The 19037-nt window shown below is 56.2% G+C and overlaps 1 protein-coding gene and 1 long non-coding RNA gene across 4 annotated transcripts; one reads left to right on the forward strand and one right to left on the reverse strand.

Annotated features, from left to right (window-relative positions):
• Window positions 1-3122: 3122 nt before the first annotated feature.
• On the reverse strand, window positions 3123-14315 carry SEMA3G (semaphorin 3G). 2 transcript variants are annotated; one of them, XM_027121011.1, is made up of 16 exons: window positions 14159-14315; window positions 12218-12378; window positions 12041-12103; window positions 11727-11846; window positions 11362-11452; window positions 11124-11240; window positions 10743-10888; window positions 10428-10542; window positions 10267-10336; window positions 9843-9987; window positions 9295-9526; window positions 9109-9200; window positions 8422-8463; window positions 7458-7686; window positions 7006-7145; window positions 3123-5679 (listed from the first exon to the last, which is right to left on the reverse strand). In XM_027121011.1, the coding sequence occupies exons 1-16, from the start codon at window positions 14265-14267 to the stop codon at window positions 5233-5235; spliced, it is 2319 nt and encodes a 772-aa protein (XP_026976812.1). In that variant the 5' UTR covers window positions 14268-14315; the 3' UTR covers window positions 3123-5232. The 2 variants fall into 2 exon arrangements, with proteins under 2 accessions (XP_026976812.1, XP_026976811.1); XM_027121010.1 differs by having other exon boundaries at window positions 3123-5682.
• On the forward strand, window positions 8358-10937 carry LOC113627974 (uncharacterized). 2 transcript variants are annotated; one of them, XR_003435830.1, is made up of 3 exons: window positions 8358-8543; window positions 9286-9376; window positions 10736-10937. It is a non-coding gene; the product is annotated as an uncharacterized LOC113627974 (long non-coding RNA). The 2 variants fall into 2 exon arrangements; XR_003435829.1 differs by having other exon boundaries at window positions 9305-9376.
• Window positions 14316-19037: the final 4722 nt, after the last annotated feature.

Raw genomic sequence — 19037 nt, forward strand, 5'->3', positions numbered from 1 at the left:
CAAATCTGGGCTTTAAGTGTCTCTTAATACTGTCTCCTCCATTTGATGGCAGACACTTGGACTCTGCTTTAGGTCTCTTGATTCACTTTGGAATCCTCTCCAGCCCACAACTGTCCCCTTGCCCTGGTCTTCCCTCTCTGCCCAATGGGATGTTCTTGGCGGTGAAACACACCCCATTGGGATGGATTAGGGTGTGCTCCAGTCATCTTCGTCCCTGGGGGAAAGGGGTCAAGACTGGTCACCTGAGTCCTCCTCATAGCAGAATCCCTGAGTACAAGCTACTATTTGACTGCTGGGGGCCTGGTGTGAGGGTGAAGGTGGGCATCCCTTTCAAGGCCTCCCTAGAGACTGTGCAGCATTTCCAATCCTCAGTGGAGAATGATTTTTTTAAAGGCATCATTGAGGAACCAGGAATTTCCTTAATGAAAATCCAGCAGGGAAAGTGAAAGGCTTCATTAGGACACAGCCTCTAAGGAAGAGGGGACCAGCAGTGGTACTCACACAAAGGCGGGCTGGGGCTGGGCAGTGGGAAGTGGACACAGGGCCACAGCTGCTGTTACTTCATCTCCTGTGCACCAGGAGGGTGGGTGAGTCTGGAAGAGGAGCCAGGGTGGGGGTCCAACAATCCTTGAGCTCTTTAGCAGGTATTATATCCAAACCTAGCCCCACTCATTCCTTCTTTCTGCACACCAGGGCCAAGTTTGTAATCTCAGAAATCCCTGGGGATTTGATCCTGGTGTGTATTGAACTTTTCTCCTTGCCAGAGCCCCTGCAGACTAGTACTTGGGTGAGGCTGGGGTTAATCTTTAACTTGGGTGGAAATTGGTCTGTTTCTGAGCAACTGTCTGCTACTTATAAGGAGATGTGGCTAGCTGGAGACACCTCAGTTTGCTGGACTGCAGAGGCACGAGAGAGTTCTCTGCGACCTACCTGGCTCTAGCTGCATCTGGGGCCATTGTGAGCCCACAGAGAAGATAACCTGGCAGGAGACAGACCTGCCTCCTGATGGCTGCTGCCTGCCCACTCCTGAAGCTGGAGGATTCTATGGGTGTCTGGGACCTGACCCAGGTTTAGCTGAATGAAAGGGAAGCACAGAAGCCATTTGAGAAAGTGAAAAGGGCTGTTTTCCGCCCTTATTCTGCCCCTACCCTGCCCCTCACCTTTCCTTAGAAACTAGTCTTTTGGACTGCAGGACAGCCACAAGCTTGGGGTGAATCCCAGCCCTCCACAGTGGATGATGCCAGACACAGGAGGAGTAGGAAATGGGCTGGGGAGGCAGGCTGGCTGTGGGAGAACAGGAGCCAGAGGCAGGGCAGAGTCCAGGCCCAAGGGACAGCAGACTGGCAGCTTGGCAGCCCTGGTCCTGGGGTGGCAGGTCCTGCTCTGGTGCCAGCCATGGGAAACCAAGATGTGGCTATTCCATCTGCGAAGTCAGGGGCTCCAGAGTTTACAGGCTTAGAAGGCAGAGATTAATAAATTAATCTCAAATGTAAAGGGAGGGAATTAATCTAACCAGCATTTTCCCAAAGTATGCTCTTCAAAACATTAGAAACATGAGGTGGTAACTGCTCCATGGGAAAAAAAAAAGGATAGAGGGCCACATGTTTTGGAGGGTCATGTAGCACATAGTAGGCATGCCAATTAATGAGAAATCATTGTGAGCTCCTCAGGGATTTCACAGGGCAAGCAAGCAGGCAGTGCACAGCTCTGTAGGGGCTAAGGGGAGAGAAATCCCATGTTTATTTGACCATTGTCGAGGATCTCATGAGACAGTTGTTCCAAAGGACAACGTTTGACTAGCCCCTTTCTCGAAGCCCCTTTCCAGTTCTAAACCTGTTTGGGAAATCATGAAACAGGACCAAAGACCAGGGGAAGTATGAGACTTAGAGGAAAAAGCTGGGAGAGGAAGATAGAGTGAAATCCCTGAGGCAGGAAATAGGGCTGGAGATGAGGGTGGTGGTGAGGGGCTGGGGGAAGTCCATGCCCAAGGGGTCTTCAGGGTGTGGGGGGTGGTGATGTGGGAGCAGAGGCACCGTGCACCCGAGGAGAGAAGGGGGCTCTGAGGTTGCATTCACACAGCCTCCCAGCCCAGCACTCCATACCAAATGGTGCTCTGATGATGCTTCTCAGATGGGTGGTGATTGCCCGAGGCCGGGCAACAGGGTTTCACTTTCTGTGAGGCCTGGGTGCTTGTGCAGGGTCCAGGAGGTGAAAGCAGGGGTCCTGCTCCAGGGCCTGGGCTGCAAGATGGGACTGATGACTGTTAAGCCCCCTAGTCCATAGCACAGATTGAGGAGGCCATCCAAGCAAGAGGCTAATCTCTGTGGTGAGGTGGGGTGATGTCCCTCCCATCTTTAAAGCATCCCTGCCTTTACCCATCTCCCTCCAGCACCAGTGGAGTCTGCTCTTTGGGCAGGATCATGATGTCACTGGGGGAGTGGGGCTGGGGGAGAGGCGTCTCCTGCATCCTGCCCCGCAGGCCAGACTCTGGCGCTCCCCCTCCTCTGCCAAAGCTGCAGCTCCCACAGCACAGCCTGGCCCCCCAGGCAAGAGCACAGTGGTCTTAATATACGTTGGTATGTGGCTGATGAAGACAGGCACCAGGCCAAGTGTCGCTATCACAAAGTCAAGTGTTATTGTGAAAAAGGAGCAGTGCTGCCTACGTGCCCAGCTGCCCTTCGCCAGCATTTTTTACCCCTGGCTCAAGGTTTTCCTGAAGTTCCAAGAAGTCTCAGAAGCCCGCGGGACAGGATTTTCCTAATTTAATAAGCAATCTCAGCTTCATAGGCAAAGCCCTCTGACTCCTTCCTTCCTCTGATACCCATCTCCTTCCCGTCTAGAAAATGCCACCCAGGGTGGTTTCTCCCTCCTGGAAAGGACAGGGAAAGCCCCTCATTTCCAGCTCACACAAATGGCATCAGTTAATTTAGTACAGAAATACACAGATACAATAATGGTAATAATTATGTGATGTAAGTATTAACTTCATTCCTTTCCTTGCAGGTTGTGTGGAAAACCCCTGTGCTATCCTCACCAGCTCTCAGGGGTGGTGACGATAAAAAGAATAGTAATTATGAGAAGCGTGCTTTGAAGACAGAGAAACCACAAGGCTCATCTCAACATATGAATACAAAAATAGAATTCACACATAGAAGCATTTCCAGGAGTGAATAACACACGGTACCGTGGAAGCGGGGCGGGGGTGGGGTATGGACCAGTAGAAGCTGTCCATAATTTTCCAAGCGCAGGTGTTCCTCGTTCAGGATTTTTAACTCCTTCTCCCTCTGTTTTCCAGAGTAACTTCCCCAGGGGATCCAGCCTAGCGGCCAGCGCAGAGCCTGGCATAGAGGGGCAGAGCTGGCTGAAGCTCTGACACCCATTCCTGGGGCTCTGCGCTGTCTCCCCACCCTCTTCCATGGCCTCTCTCTCCTCCTCCCCCCCACGGTCCTCCTCCTCTGCTTTTACGTGCTGACATCCCAGCCACAGCTACCCCAGGCCAGAGGCTTCCCAAAGTGCTGTCAGGTTAACCTCAGTGCTTCTGGTTCACTCACTCTGCAAAGATGGGAAGAGGGGCCTTTTTCGGACTCCAGTTCTCTAGAGGTGGTAGGGGCTGGGGGGGTGGGGGGAAGGAGTGCGGGGGTGGCTCGGATAAAATCCAAGGCAGACAGAGTCTGGGTTTGAGTTCAGTGGGGCAGGAAGCCCTGTCTTGCTTTTTATCTGTTTTTTCCTCCTTCCTTCATCTTGGTTTTTAATGGAGGGAATCTCAAACCTGATGCTCTTGTCTCCCTCCTGTCGGTTTTGTGCGTCACTGACTTGTTCACATGCAGGCTGGGAACAACTTTTCATTTAGTCCTCTTCCTCCTCCTCCTCCATGCTCCCCAGCCCAAGAAACACATTACTGCTGATGGCAAAAACACCTCCCTACACGCCCAGACAGATTGCGTCCTGGCCACCTGAGCCAGCAGCACCCCCCAAGAACCAGCAGGACTTAGAAGCTTCCCCCTACATTTTTTTTCCCTTAAAAGAAAAAAAGGCTTCATAAATGAACCATCCGTGACAAACCCTTATTTAGCAGAAACCAAAGATCCCAGGGTGGGAAACATCTGGCTCCTGGGCTAATTGATGCCTTCTGGAGTCCTTGAGAATGCCCGCCCCTGGGTCCCATAGGCGGTCCTAGGGTCTCCCACCCTCTCCCCATCTCAAAAGCCTCAGTCTTCTGTGGACTCCCAGGCAAAGCCCTGCCCCTTGTCCTGACCACCAGCTGCAGCTTGCTCCTAGAGCTGCCACGTCCCCACCCTCCCAGGCTGGGGGTCAGCTTGCATTGCCCTGGGAAAGAGAGCCCACTCCTCGAAACACCCCACACTTCCCCAGCTCCCCTCTCCCTATCTCTAGTCCACAGAGTTGGGGGATAACATTCTCCTAGAATTCACCCCCTCCCTGCTCATCAACATGGAGACCCTGATGGTGGGGAGGGGCAATCCCATCAGGGGGTGTGGGCATCCCAGGAAACCTGGCCTGGCTGCTCCGAGACCCGATGAAGGGATGTCAGGCTGGGAGGTCCAGACCATCCCCAGGTCCCAGGGAGCTCTAGTAGTCTATGCTTCTGTGATTCTGAGATGCAGAAGAGGGGTTGTGGAGTGGCAGGGAACTACCAAGATATCAGGGCACAAAGTGTGAGGGGGTCTTGCTGTTCCACCTTCTCAGCGCCTCCACTTTCCCTCCCCACCTCAGTCAGGGTAGGTCTTCTTAGCAGGTACTAGCTTAGAGGCAATTTCCACCCTCCTCAGCTGCCTGAGGGCTCCCTGCCCAGACACCTCCTCAGCTGCACCCACACACTCAGTCTAAGGGTCACTCAGAATGGCCATTGTTCTGCAGGCTGGGTAAAAATCACCCAGCCCTCTCGCCTCCGGCACAAGTGGAAATGTGCTCTGGGGGCCTCGTTCAAGAACAAATAGCAGGCCCACTGGAGTTGCCAGCAGCCCGAGGGTGCTGGCTCCAGCCTGGGACTGAGAGCACAGAGAGCGGCAGGGAACAGGCCCAGGACATAAGGCCCTCCATCAGGCCCCAGCCTATCCTGTGGGTTGCCTGGTAGGGGTCTGGGGGCAGAGATTCCCATCTCTAAGAGGCAATCAGGCATGTTGGCCCCCTCTGCCCTAGCTGGGTGGGTGGGAGAGGCTGGGGGCTGCTGCTGGCCGCTTGGCCCATCCCGACCACGCCCTCCTCCTCACTCTTCTATGTGGCCTCCACCTCCCGGGGTGTCCGATTACGCTCGGCTTGCACCCGGCTCTTTACCTTCTTGCCTAGTTCCAGCCCCACCCAGCTCTTGCCCTTGGCCTGTTTGCTGCGGCCTCGGCTGCGGGAGGGGCACCACACACGCTCGCAGTACTCATCCACCCGGGGCAGGTTGGCGAAGCCGATGAGCTGCAGGATGTCCTTATACCAGGCCTTGGAGGGGGTGGAGGCCGGGCCTCCTTGGGCTGCAGGCTCCTCTGGCCTCGGCTCCCCGGGGAACAGAGTGTCAAGCTGTGCAGCCATGATCACCTCCAGAGCCAGGCGGACCACCACCTGGGAGAAGCCGTGCTCCAGCGTCATGCAGGTGTAGGTGCCCGCATCCAGGCGGTTGAGCCTGCGGAACAGCAGCCCCTGTTCCGTTTGCAGGACGCGCTCATCTGTCTTCACCTGCTGGGGGTGTGGGAGGGCGTGAGGGCGCCTGGAGCAGGGCCTGCACCATCAGCTCCTCTGCCCCTGCTTTTCCAAATTTGCCATCTCAGGGCTCATTCTCCCCTTCCCAGCAGCTTGGCTGGCTCAGCATCCTCGACCGTGAGCTAATTGCAGGCAGGGACTCACCTTCCCATAATCCAGGATAGGGCCTTCTCAAAGATTTGACTGACTGGTTTCTCCCCTACTCAGAGCTCTGGATCCCCTGTCTTGGCCTTGGGGGGCCCTGGCACATATTCCCAGGGAACAGAGTGTTAAAGAGTATTTATGGGCTTTTACTCAGGGGGGCTATACCCCCAGACCAAGGACAAGAGCTCCCCTCCATTCTACACACACACACACACACACACACACACACACACACACACACACAGCCCTCCCTGTCTTGGTCTGCATTGCCCACTGCCCCCACAGTGCAGGGCCCACAGCCCCATCACAGGTGGAACACGGTTCCGATCCAGCCCTGTCTCTGGCCTGGACCCTGTCTGGGCTTTAGTCCGCACATGTGTACTTTGAGGCAGCACTGCTTGGGTGGTGAGTGTTGTGTAACTCCATCTCATCGCTCCCCTGCCCCTTCCCCACTGGGGGAGACTTCTCAGTGCCCAGCCCAACAGCTGGCCCAAGGCTGGCCTCCTCCAGTTCTCAAGCTGGAAGGAGAGCCCCTCCTGTAATCAACCCACTCCCTCCTCTTCCCTACCCGTGGGAGTGGCTTGTGAATGGTTCTTCACCCTGCCCCCACCCACACCCAGCCTCAGGCCCCAGACTGAAGCCATCTCTGGGCTTGACAGACTTATCTGGATGGGGGAGGAGAGGGCCTAGGCAGACAGCTGGACTCCAGGGAGGACCTGTGGGGCCAGGCAGTGTGTGAGTGTGTGTGTGTGGTAGAGGTGTGTGTGCAACGGCCAGTGATCAGGGGCCCAGGCCTAAGGCAGAGGAGGACCAAGAACCCCTGCGGAAGAGACCCCTTCGAAGATGAGCCATATGTGTAAGCATGGGGGCCTTCCTGACCAGCTTAGACCCCTTCCCTCTCTTCTATCTCTGCTACCCAGCTCTCAGACAGAGCCTAGCTCAGTGCCCAGGAGTTTGTGGGCTCCCTGTCACTGGAGAAGTTCTACCACATCTGGCCTGGGTGTTCCCAGATGGCAGGAACAGGGGCACCTCCTTCTAGGCACCCCAGGGGCTTTAATACATACTTTTCTTAAGTTGATCTTGGCAAGTTCCCCCCAGAGTTCATGGAGGGGTATGACCTCAGGACACAGGCAGGCTGGAGCCAGGGTCCTTGCTCACCTGGTCAGGCCTCTCGTTCCCTGGCCTCTGTAAGAACCAGCGCACAGCGGCCTGGGGGGACTTGGGCAGGCACTCCAGGAAGGTGCTGTTGTGCTCTGTGCCGTAGATTGTGGTGGTCGCCACGAGTCCTGCAGTCTCCTCTGGAAGGATTTGGAGGTGGGCTCAGCTCAGGAACTATAGGACCCCTGGGACCACCCACTGACTCCCTCAGTCCAGGAGCCCCCATGAATGCGACAGGGACCTAGGTGTCTACTGATCCCTAAGCCGCTCACTCTGCCCAAAGACCCTACCCTATATGCTGACAGGAGCTGCCCACATAGGGAAACTGAGGACTGCCTGTTACTACAAGAACAGCCTGAGGCCATACTTCACAGGGGTCAAGCCCAGGCCACAGGGGTGAGTGGGGGCCCTGTGAGAGCCCAGCTGGCGCCCCCATGCCCGCTGCCACTCACCCTCCTGGCTCTGGCCCAGGCACTGCAGGGCAGGGTTGCCATGCCGGATGTCCTGCCGGCGGAACCGGCGCTTGCTGGTGCCGGGCCGGTAGCGGGTACAGGAGGCACCATCCCAGGCACAGTACGGGTCCCGGGCCAGGCAGCACTCTGCACAGGCACTGCCGTAAGTCTCACACTGGTGCAGCTGCAGCCGGGCCACGCCCAGCCTCGAGCCCACATACAGCATTTGCTGGGAGGAACATAGGCAGAGCCCAAGGTGAGCCTGTGCTCTGCCTGCAAGCAGCTAGGCTCTCAGCTCCCTTGGCTTTCCTGAGACCCCTGACATTTGCAAGTGTCTTCCAGAACCTCCTGAGTGCGTTCCCAGAAGAAAAAATGTTTATCACCCACCTGATCTACATCAGATCCTATGTTAGGACGTGGAGGGAATGGGGCACACCTGGGGTCTTTTCTCTAAGGGGCTTCTCCAGACCCTCCCGGCAGCAGACCTTTGCCCTCTACCCCAATGGCCTTTATCCTGTCTTGCCCCTGACTTTGGAGGTGAGCTCTGCTTTAAGCAATCCCAGTACAAAAGTCGAGATTTACCCAAAGATGAACTGGGGCAGATGAACTTGGGGAGATTTTGCCACTTGCAAAAGGACACACAGCAGGCCTCTAAAGTCTATTTGATTTAAAATCTGCATCTTGTTTTCAAGCACGTTTTTGTCTCCCCTGAGGAAATGGCCTTTGTGGATCTCCCCTTATCTGAACACATGCTCACTTACTCCGGGCCTCCCACTCCCACTGGTTTCATGCGTGGGAATCTCAGCTCCCAGCTGAACTCTCAACCCTCATTGCAGGGCTTAATCAGGCAGCCCCAGGGCCTGCTGTGACTCAGCTTTCCATCAGACAACAGCAGTGCTCAGGGAAACTTCAGGAGACAGGTGGAGAGGAAGGAGGAGTGGGGAGAGATGTCAGCTACTCTTACCCTTTTGACGGAGATCTCCATCTCAGTGATGGGTGTTGGCACCTGGGAAAGAAGGAAGACCTCCCCTGCGTCCCTGTTTTCAGCCTCTTCCAGACTCTGGGTGGAAACCATCTTTTTCCCAGGTCAGTGCACTCCCTGGCAACTAAGGCCAGACAGTCTCTCCTACGTTAGAAAGGTCCTCTCTCCCTGGCTGGCCTCCAAGGCTTGGCTACAAGCACAAAGCTCTGGCGTCCCCTCCCACAGTCCTGTTCCCCAGCAATGAGGCAGCTGTCCCAAATCACCCATCCCATGCGGGAAAGCACAACAGTTCCCCAAACACAGATGATACCCTGTCTGACTCTATAGAGGGGTCAACAGAACCCCCTGGGGACTTGGGGTGTCAGCTGCCCCTCAGTGCAACTTGGCAGCCCCTGGCAGGGCTTTGTCAAGGGGTGATCGCCTTGGCCATCCGTCACTGGGCCCCCCAGCTCTCAGCTCACAGACTGCGTCTCCAGGCCCTGCAGTCATTTTGAAGCATCGGCAAGGCCTCTGCAGTAGTGAGTGTCATCACTTTCACTCCCCACTGGCCGCAGGTTCAGTACAGCAGGCCCATCTCCCTCCTGTACTTTGCTCCTGCTTTCTCGTAGCCAGGCCTAGACGCAGGGACGGGGCTTGAGGGGACCCTTCCCATCAGTTGCCCCCACTCACCTTAAACACCTGGAGCTCCTCCAGAACCACCTCCTCAGGTTCATCAGGGTCCCCCACCTGGAGGGCAATGACCTTGAGCACGGAGCCTGAGTCTGGGGCAGGGGAGGAGGGGTCAGTGGGAGAGGAAGGGGCAGCATAGGTCCTCACACACCTCCCCTGCCCGGCCACCCCACTCAGCCCACCCACCCGTCCCCAGGAAGATGACGTCATAGGACCCGTCCTCTGCCTCCACGCGGTCCACCACGATCTGACGCAGCTGCTGGGCCAGGTGGGTTTTGACGAGGACGGGGCGACCCCGCCGAGGACGCACTGGCCGGAACATAAGTGGGTGGGCTCGGGCAAACTGCAGCACCTCATCCGGGTAGTCCTTGGTGCTGCCAAAGGGTCGTCCTGGCTGTGCGGTCATCTTGCTGGGGCACTGTGGGCAGCAGCAAAGGGAGTGCCTGAAGCTTCCTGTGATGTCACATTCCCCACCCCAGTCTGTTTCTAGGCTCCACTGGCTGGGCACGCCAACCTCAGAGGGACCACTTGTGGACCCTTCATGCTGTAGGAGAGACTCCTTAGTGTGGTCTGGGCTCTGCTCCCATCCTCACCCCACCCAGCCCAGCTGCTCTGGAGCCCCAGCTCAGCCGCTGCCTTGGGGCTGCATGCAGACACAGGCCTGTCCTCAGGCAGAGCCCCTCCTGGCATCTACTCAGCCCTCTTCCCTGCCCTGGTCCCAGGCAGATACTTACCACACCAGGACGGGGAAAGGGTACCTTGCCCGCATAGGCCCCCCACTGGTGCTGGGGACCATCTTGGTGGGCAAAGGGCCCCTTGAAGACCTCCCAGATATCAGCCATGTGGTACACGCAGACGGCATAGCCCTGGAACACAGCACTGCCAAGGGCGGACAGGGACAGTCAGGCCAGGGAGGCTGTCAAAGGCGGGAAGGGGGCAGCCTGGTTCCATAGGTAGGACAGAGGATGATGGTGCCTGCAGTCAGCAGAGACCAGAAAACGAGGACCCCCAGGCAGAGAGTACAGCCACGGAGTCACCGAGTCAGGGACAGAGACGGGGACCCATGGCGAGGCCGGACGTGAAGGCAGGGGCTCAACAGGGGAGGCTGCAGTGCAGAGACGGGGCCGGGGTGGAGGGGAGGGGAGGCCGTGTGCCCACCTGACTGTGCTGAACAGAGCGTACACCTCCAGGCTCTTCCCTGAATTGGGCCACAGCAGGAACACGTCCTCTGAAGACAGAAGGCCACGACCAATGCCCGCCACTCACTGGCTCTGAGCCCTCCCCAGCCCTCACCCAGGCTGTCCTGGCCATGCCCTTACCCAGCTGGTCAAAGTGGGTCTCGGCACCTCCAGGGCCAGGCACGGAGCAGAGCAGCCTGGCCTTGAGGAAGGTGCTCCATTTGCTCACCAGCACCCGCTGGCCGCCTGCGTCATTCTGGGGAGTGGGGACCAGTCAGCCTTGTGTCCCAAGGACAGGCCCCTCCTCCTGTTCCTCCACCCTCACCCTTGTGGGGGAGGCATGGATGTCGGCTCTACACCCTCGCCTCAGTTTGCCTACTGCTGCAGTTTGGGACAGGTCTGGGAAGGCACATACGGCCAGGATGTGAACCTCACTGTCCCTGCCACAGCTCTCACCACACAGACGCGGCCCACGCGGCTGACAGTGACACGGCCCGGGCCTCCATCAGGTGAAGGGACTGTCTCCGAGAAGAAGAAGTACACCTTGTCATCGTCCTGGTCGGAGTTGTCAGGGATCCGGGTGGCCATCACAAACCTGGGCTCTGTGAGTTAACACGGTGAAGCTGGTGGGGGCCTCACAGAGGAGGAACAGGGTGGGGGGTGAGCCAGTGAGGAGGGGAAGAGGTGCAGGGACCCCACTGGAGGCCGGAGTCCCAGGCAGTGAGTGGGGATGGGCTGCCCCTCTGGTCCCCACTCCAGCGTCAGCTCTCCCACCTCCCTGCCAGTGCCAGGGGCAGACCCCAGCCAGCCTTGCCCTCAGCAGACCCCTGGGCTCACCGTGCAGGAGGTTCTGGTCAGAGTCAGAACGCAAGGCCGGTCGGGGACCCCCACTCCGGAAGATCATGGCTTCACGCCCCAGGAAGTCCGCATTGAGGCCCGTGTACAGCTCCCCTCCTAGGGTGAGGGTAGGGTCAGGGGAGGAGGGCCAGGCCCTGTACCCAGACCCCATCTCATCCCAGTGACATTGGCCGGCTCCCACCCTTGTCATGCCCGCCCTGACCTGGGCATCACCCACCTACAAAGGTGCTGGCGAAGGGACGGCTGGGCTCGTGTGGGCACCTCCCCCGCCCACTTTCCACACTGCGGGGCTCCAGACGGAGCACATGCTGGAGAGAGGGAGGGAGGGAGGGAGAAGAGGCGTCACCTAGGAAAGCAGAGCCAGCCCCAACCCGGCTGCTGCCCATCGCTTGTGGCTGGAGAGTGGGGGTGGGCGGAAGGCGCCCTCATTCAGGACCTTGCCGGCAGGGTCAGCTCCCTGGCACAAAGGTGCCTTTCAGGCTCTGACCCCTCTGCCCTGACCCAGGCTCAATGGGGAGCGTTCAGACAACAGGGAGGAAATGTCACTGCTTCCCAGTCCCTTGCGGGGCCGCGCCGGCTCACCTCTCCACGATGCCCAACGGCAATGAGGGCGCAGGTTGGCTGGAAGGCACCAGTGCCACACGCCAGCAGGTGGGTCCGGTTGTGGGGCTGCAGCACCCGCACAAAGTTGGCACACTCCACCTAGGGGGAGGAGGGGGGTGGGAGGATGATCTAGGGCGGGGTGGGGGGTAGATTCTTCAGCACCGTCAGGAGCCTTCAAGATCTGCTTAAAGTGGCCCCAGAACAGGCACCTGGGGAGCAGCCCCAGGCTCTCCTGGGGATCAGGGGCTGGGTGTTGGTCATGGTGGGGGGCAGTCACTCCCGACATCACTCACCGAAGGATCTCTTCCCTTGCGAACACACTCCTCCCTTTGTCCGGGCTGCGGTGGCCACAGCACCTGAAACACAGCCTGTATGACCCCTGACCTCATAGCCTCAGTTGACCCAGCTGGCCTCCCATCTGGAGTTGCCCAGCTCTCAGACAGAGCCGCTTCCCAGTCAGTCCAGCTCACCTCCCGGGGATCCAGCCATGCCTGGTCCAGCTGCAGTGAGTAGATGGCATCGCGGCCGCCCAGAAACAGGCGGTCCCGGTACTCGTCCAGGTAGAGGGCCCGAAGGTCCAGGGAGCCCCGGGGACCGAGAAAGACGGCAGAGCGGTTGGCAGAAAGGAGGTCTAGGAGGGAGGAAGGGAGGGGGTCAGGGCCTGCTGCTCAGCCCACTTCTCTAGCCAATCTGTGGAGGTGGAGTGTCCCAGCTGTGCATTCACCATCCCCGCCCCCACTCACATCTGGAAAATGTTTCCATGCAAGGGGTGCTGGAGGGCTTCAGGGAAATGACTCCTGGGGGTGGGTGGGACAGGGGGCTCTGAGCCCCTCACCCAGCCCAGACTACCCAGGGGCCTGCCCCCTACACCTTCACTCCGTGGCCCCCAGGTATTCAGTTAACATCTCCTTCCCCCTGGCCCATCTGTGCTCTACCCAGTCCCTAGGGAAGATGGCCCCACTGGCAGAACTTATGGCAGCAAGCTGGGTGAAGTACTGGGAGAGCCTGGAGCAAGGGTGGGTGGTCTGAGAAGCGTACAAGGCTGACTCAGTGGGACAAGCAGATGGACAGGGGAGAGCGTTCCATCAGAGGGAGCACCTGGCTAAGGCCTGGGTGTGGGAGAGGCCAGGTACGGCCAGGTGGATCTCTAGGCTCTGGTCCAGCGATATGGCTAAAGAGGGTTTTCTCTTCCATAGACGCTGCCCACCAGGCCCCAGGGATGGGAGTGGCTCTCTGGGTATGGTGACCCCAGGAGGTGGGGATTCTGAAGTAGGTCCTTGGGGTCCAGCTAGGTAGCTGGAGATGATGGGTGGGCAAGGGCAGAGCAGCAGGATGTGGTGGGAAGGGGCGATGGCCACCACTGGGAAGGTGAGGTATCCAAGCCCAAAAGGTCATCCTCTCTATCCCCAAACACTCACTCTATCCCCAAACTCATTAACAGCCTCTTCCAGGAAGCCCTCCACGCCTGACAGTACTTTGGAGGAGATTTGCCCTATTTGAACCTTTTCTTGTAGCCAGACTTAGCCCAAAGCCACAGCCCCAGGGCAGGACCACATTCCACAACCGCCAGCCCCCTCACCCCCCGCCGTGACTCCCTTCAGACTCTTCCAGAGTGGAGCCATGTCTCCTGCCTCCAACTCTCCAGAGAAGGCCTGGGTCTCCCTCCTTGGACTGGGGTTCCTGGGGGAAGGTGATCACCCCTCTGGTTTCCCCAGGAAGAAGAATCTGTGGAGAGCCTTTGTCTCATCTGATTCAGAAGAGGCCTGTGCCAGCTGCAGCACAACATATCAGGTTAGATCTGCAGAGGAACCTCCTGGGCCAGGATGGGCAAAGAAGGGAGGCTACAAAGAGCCTCGTGGATGGAGGGGAAGAGGAAAGGCCAGCATTGCAAAGTGGGCTGCAAGAGGCAGGAGGGGGAACAGGGCTGGGGCATAGGGTGAGGGACCCCACTTCAGGGCGGACGAGAGGGACAGGATGCTGCCCTCTTCTCCACTGTCTGCCCTGGGCAAGGGGCCCACCTGAGAGCAGACAGATGCTCCAGACCTGCCCTCTCTGCCCCCTCCCCATCTCTCTCTGCCCATCTCTGCTGAGGTCTCTCTCCTTTTCTCAGCAGTCCCCTCAGTTTCTCCTCCAGTGTGTCTCTGTCTCTCCCACCTCCACCCTGGCCATGTCTTCCAGGACCTGTCCCCCTCCCCCTGCCTTTCTCCCAGGCTCCTGCCTCTGGCGGCCAGCGGGGAGCACATGCCAGGGAGTGACTGTAAAGTCCTTCCCACAGCCTGTGCTGGGAGTGAATGCATCCCTCCTGCTGTCAGAACAGACTGCCCTGGGCTGGCTGGGGTCCCATAGCTGGGGTATGGCAGGGTCTGGGGCTCCCAGGAACACACACACAAACAGGGTATGCACTGCCCTACCTCGGTAGGAGAGCCGCAGGCGGGGCACGCTGGGGCCAGGGCTGAGGCTGCCACCGCGGAGCAGGAGGCCCCACAGGAGGCAGCAGATGGCCCAGGCTGAGGGGGCCATGCTGGGGAACTGGGGCACCAAGCTGCTTGTAGAGCTGCCCTGGGTCCTGCCACTGCCGCTGCTGCTGGTTGTAGTTTGCTCCGTTGCCGCCAGGCCTGCCACTTATAAGGCAACAGCTCCACCCCGTCCCAGGCCAGGAAGGCGGGGAGGAAGAGGGAGGGAGCAAGTGCCCTGCCATCTACCTGCAGCCTCTCATTCCACCTCGGCTGGCCCAGCTGATGCCTCTGTGTCACAATAGCTAGTTCCCCATTTTGGGAGACTCCTTCCCAGCTGCGCTGTGGGTGGTTTATACAGAAATGTCCACAAACCCAAGTCCCTAAGCTCTAGCAAAATGTCAAGGGGGGAAATAGCTTGGAAGGGAAATCAGAGGTTGATGGGCTGGGTAGGGGGGTCTAGCTGGGCTCTCTTTTGCTCCTTGCCCCTCTGGTGCCCATGAAAGAGACCCCTACAGACTGATTCTGGGCCCTGGTCCCTGACACCAAGGGCCCAGCCCCCTGAAGTCTTGGTCAGGCTCCCCAGTTCCCCAGGCAGGGCCCGATTGCCTGGGGGGAGTCATTCCAGCCCAAGGGGCTGGATGGGGGGCTTGAGGTCTGGCCACACTTCACAGATCTGCAATTGGCAATAGATGAATGCCCAGACTTCTCCACCCTTGGTGTCTTGGATCAATGGGCCCAGCCAAAGGCATCTTGTGCCGTCTAATGGACAAAGTAGGAACTGCAGGAGGTCCCACGGCTGCCGGCTGTTCAGGCCTGTCCGTGTCTGGCCTCCAGGCCCCATCCCAGCCCACTGGGGCAGGGAACAGGATTCACCCTGTGCCAGAGAAGCCCTTATTGCCCTGCTTCCCTCAGTCTCTAGTCCTCACTGAGCCTCAGGGCCCAGAGCGTCACCAGGGAAGTGGTGGGTTCTTCCCAAGGGTGAAGGGTGGGTACTCATGCCCCAACTCCCTCTGCTCTGAGCTCTGATCCAGGGGACAGGAGAGTCACAGAAGAGGCACAAGGCGGGAAATGGAGCTGAGGGGTTGAGTAGGGCAAGTGGGGAGACCTCCCCCCCCTCAACAGCAGCCCCTGTCTCCACCCTCCACAGCTGCCACCCCACCCCATTCCAGACCCCTACACTCAGAATCTGAGGCCTTGGGTGCTAAGATTTCCACCTTGAGCAAGAATCCTGGTACTCCCAGGATTCTAGAAACTCCTGCAAGTTACCAGCCCAGGTCCTCAGATGGTGGTCAGGAAACTTGGGGGCATCAGAGAATGAAGGACGTGGCCCAGGCCACACAGCAGCCTGAGAACAGGTCTTGCTCAGTCCTGCCCCTTCCTGGGACCCTCTCTTGCTTCTCAGGCTCCTGAGGGTACTGGGACTCCACCTCCCTTCCTATCTCATTCCTGAAAGAGAAACAGCTCAGTCTCTGAATCAGCATGAGAAGGACCCAGGGACCTGGGACCCTGTCTCCCTGTCCCCATCTCCCCTCAAAATATACATGCCTCTTGACCTGGGATTGGGCAAAGTGCTACTCAGGGAGGCCACCTTGCCTCTGGATTCCCTGAAGAAACTTGGCCAAGGCCTTTCCCTCTCTGGGTCTCAGTCTCCTCCTTCCAGAGCCAGGGACCAGCCACCTTAGGTGTAACAGGCTCTATAAACTGGTGAGGGGTGCTTGTGCAGCAGCTGCCATGATGATGATCATACCCTAGGCCCTTGGAGGGGTGGAGCCCCTCTGCGTCCATCTCCCTGGGGAGATGTTTCAGCCTAGTAGCCCGGGCTGGGGGCCAATGTCTGGCTAGAGATTGAGCCAGACAGACCCTCAACCAGCATGTGGCCACCAGCTGTGGGTGGGAGGCCCAACAACTCCTCAACCTGCCAGCTCACCCTGGGGATCTAAGCTCAGCCAGCCCCCAGCTGTGACTGCAGGGGAGGCCTGGGTCTACTGGAACAGGATGTGGGGGCAGCCCGTTCCACACCGCAGAAAAGCAGCCTGTGGCAGGGGCTAAACTTGTTGTGTGGCCTCGAGCAGGTGCTCTTCCTCTCTGTGTCTGGTTCCCAGTCTGGGAAGGGGATAAGAATCTTCTGTGAAGATCTCTGCTTGCAGGGAATTCCCTGGCAGTCCAGTGGTTAGGACTCTGCAGGACTCCGTGCTTTCACTACCAAGGGCCTGGGTTCCATCCCTGGCTGGGGAACTAAGATTCCACGAGCCGTGTGGCACAACCAAAAAAAAAAAAAAAAATTAAGATCTCCGCTTGCTGGTTGCAGGCGGGAAAAAGACCCCATGTGTACCCTTGGTGTCTTGGATCAAAGGACCCAGCCAAAGGCATCTTGTGCCATCTAATGGACAAAGTAGGAACTGCAGGAGGTCCCACAGCTGCCGGCTGTCTCAGGCCAGGTGATGGGCAGCAGGGCCACCCAGCAGAAACCACACCCTCTTAGGACAGCAGGCAGTAACCAGGCAACCTCAATAGAAAGAGGCAGGGACAGTGGGAGATGCTCCAGTGATTGCTTCTTTTTAAAAATTTGTAAAATTTATTAATTATTTTTTCCTAAGTATAGTTTATTTACAATGTTGTGTTAGTTTCAGATGTACAGCAAAGTGATTTGGAGATATACATACATATATATATATATATATATATATATATCTTTTTTCAGATCCTTTTCCGTTGTAGGTTACTACAAGATATTGAATATAGTTCCCTGTGCTATACAGTAAATCCTTTTTGTTTATTTTATATATAGTAATGTGTATCCCATACTCCTAATTTATCCCTCCCCCTTTCCCCTTTGGTAACCATAATTTTGTTTTCTATGTCTGTGAGTCTGTTTCTCTTTTGTAAATAAGTTCCTTTGTATTATTTTTTACATTCCACATATAAGTAATATCATTATTGTTTGTCCTGCTCCGTCTGACTTACTTCCCTCAGTATGATCATCTCTAGGTCCATCCATGTTGCTGCTAATGGCAATATTTCACTCTTTTTTATGGCTGAGTAATACTCCATTGTGCATATATATGTATATATATGCCACATTTTCTTTATCCATTCATCTGTCAATGGACATTTAGGTTGCTTCCATGTCTTGGTTATTGTAAGCAGTGCTGCTATGAACATTGGGGTGCATGTATGTTTTCTTTTATTTTTTCATTTTTTTAATGTTTATTTTTTATTTATATATTTTTTCTTATTAGTCATCCATTTTATACACATCAGTGTATACATGTCAATCACAATCTCCCAATTCATCCCACCACCCCCACCACCCCCCGCCGCTTTCCCCCCTTGGTGTCCGTACGTTTTTTTCTCTACTTCTGTGTCTCAATTTCTGCTCTGCAAACCGGTTCACCTGTACCATTTTCTAGGTTCCACCTATTTGCGTTAATATATGATATTTGTTTTTCTCTTTCTGACTTACTTCACTTTGTATGACAGTCTCTAGATGCATTCACGTCTCTACAAATGACCCAATTTCATTCCCTTTTATGGCTGAGTAATATTCCATTGTATATATGTACCACATCTTCTTTATCCGTTCACCTGTCGATGGGCATTTAGGTTGCTTCCATGACCTGGCTATTGTAAATAGTGCTGCAATGAACATTGGGGTGCATGTGTCTTTTTTTTTTTTTTTTTTTTTGTGGCACGCGGGCCTCTCACTGTGTGGCCTCTCCCGTTGCGGAGCACAGGCTCCGGATGTGCAGGTTCAGCGGCCATGGCTCACGGGCCTAGCCGCTCCGCGGCAGGTGGGATCTTCCCGGACCGGGGTACGAACCCGTGTCCCCCGCATCGGCAGGCGGACTCTCAACCACTGCGCCACCAGGGAAGCCCCCGCATGTGTCTTTTTGAATTATGGTTTTCTCTGGGTATATGCCCAGTAGTGGGATTGCTGGGTCATATGTTAATTCTATTTTTAGTTCTTTAAGGAACTGTTCTCCATAGTGGCTGTATCCATTTACATTCCCACCAACAGTGCAAGAGTGTTCCCTTTTCTCCACACCCTCTCCAGCATTTGTTGTTTGTAGATTTTCTGATGATGCCCATTCTAACTGGTGTGAGGTGATACCTCATTGTAGTTTTGATTTGCATTTCTCTAATAATTAGTGATGTTGAGCAGCTTTTCATGTGCTTCTTGGCCATCTGTATGTCCTCTTTGGAGAAATGTCTATTTAGGTCTTCTGCCCTTTTTTTTTTTTTTTTTTTTGCGGTACGCGGGCCTCTCACTGTTGTGGCCTCTCCCGCTGCGGAGCAGAGGCTGCGGACGCGCAGACTCAGCGGCCATGGCTCACGGGCCCAGCCGCTCCACGGCATGTGGGATGCTCCTGGACCAGGGCACGAACCCGTGTCCCCTGCATCGGCAGGCAGACTCTCAACCACTGCGCCACCAGGGAAGCCCTTCTGCCCATTTTTTGATTGGGTTGTTTGTTTTTTTAATATTGAGCTGCATGAGCTGTTTATATATTTTGGAGATTAATTCTTTGTCCGTTGATTCATTTGCAAATATTTTCTCCCATTCTGAGGGTTGTCTTTTCGTCTTGTTTGTAGTTTCCTTTGCTTTGCAAAAGCTTTTACGTTTCATTAGGTCCCATTTGTTTATTTTTGTTTTTATGTGTGATTTATGTCAGAGTGTTCTTCCTATGTTTTCCTCTAAGAGTTCTAGGGTGTCCGGTGTTACATTTAGGTCTCTAATCGATTTTGAGTTTATTTTTGTGTATGGTGTTGGGGACTGTTCTAATTTCATTCTTTTACATGTAGCTGTCATAGATTAGTTGAGCATAGGTGCATGGGT

The sequence above is a fragment of the Aethalodelphis obliquidens genome, unplaced genomic scaffold, assembly GCF_003676395.1.
Source record: "Aethalodelphis obliquidens isolate GAN/ISIS:26980383/991018 unplaced genomic scaffold, ASM367639v1 scaffold22, whole genome shotgun sequence".
Classification (NCBI taxonomy): domain Eukaryota; kingdom Metazoa; phylum Chordata; class Mammalia; order Artiodactyla; family Delphinidae; genus Aethalodelphis; species Aethalodelphis obliquidens.

Excerpts from the sequence above, each read along its gene's own strand:
- SEMA3G (XM_027121010.1), bottom strand. The coding sequence starts at position 14,267 with ATGGCCCCCTCAGCCTGGGCCATCTGCTGCCTCCTGTGGGGCCTCCTG. Across the intron at positions 8,464-9,108 it reads AGGAGCTCCAGGTGTTTAAG|GTGCCAACACCCATCACTGA; the intron begins GTGAGTGGGGGC and ends CTTCTTTCCCAG. Across the intron at positions 7,687-8,421 it reads TGGAGATCTCCGTCAAAAGG|CAAATGCTGTATGTGGGCTC; the intron begins GTAAGAGTAGCT and ends TGTTCCTCCCAG.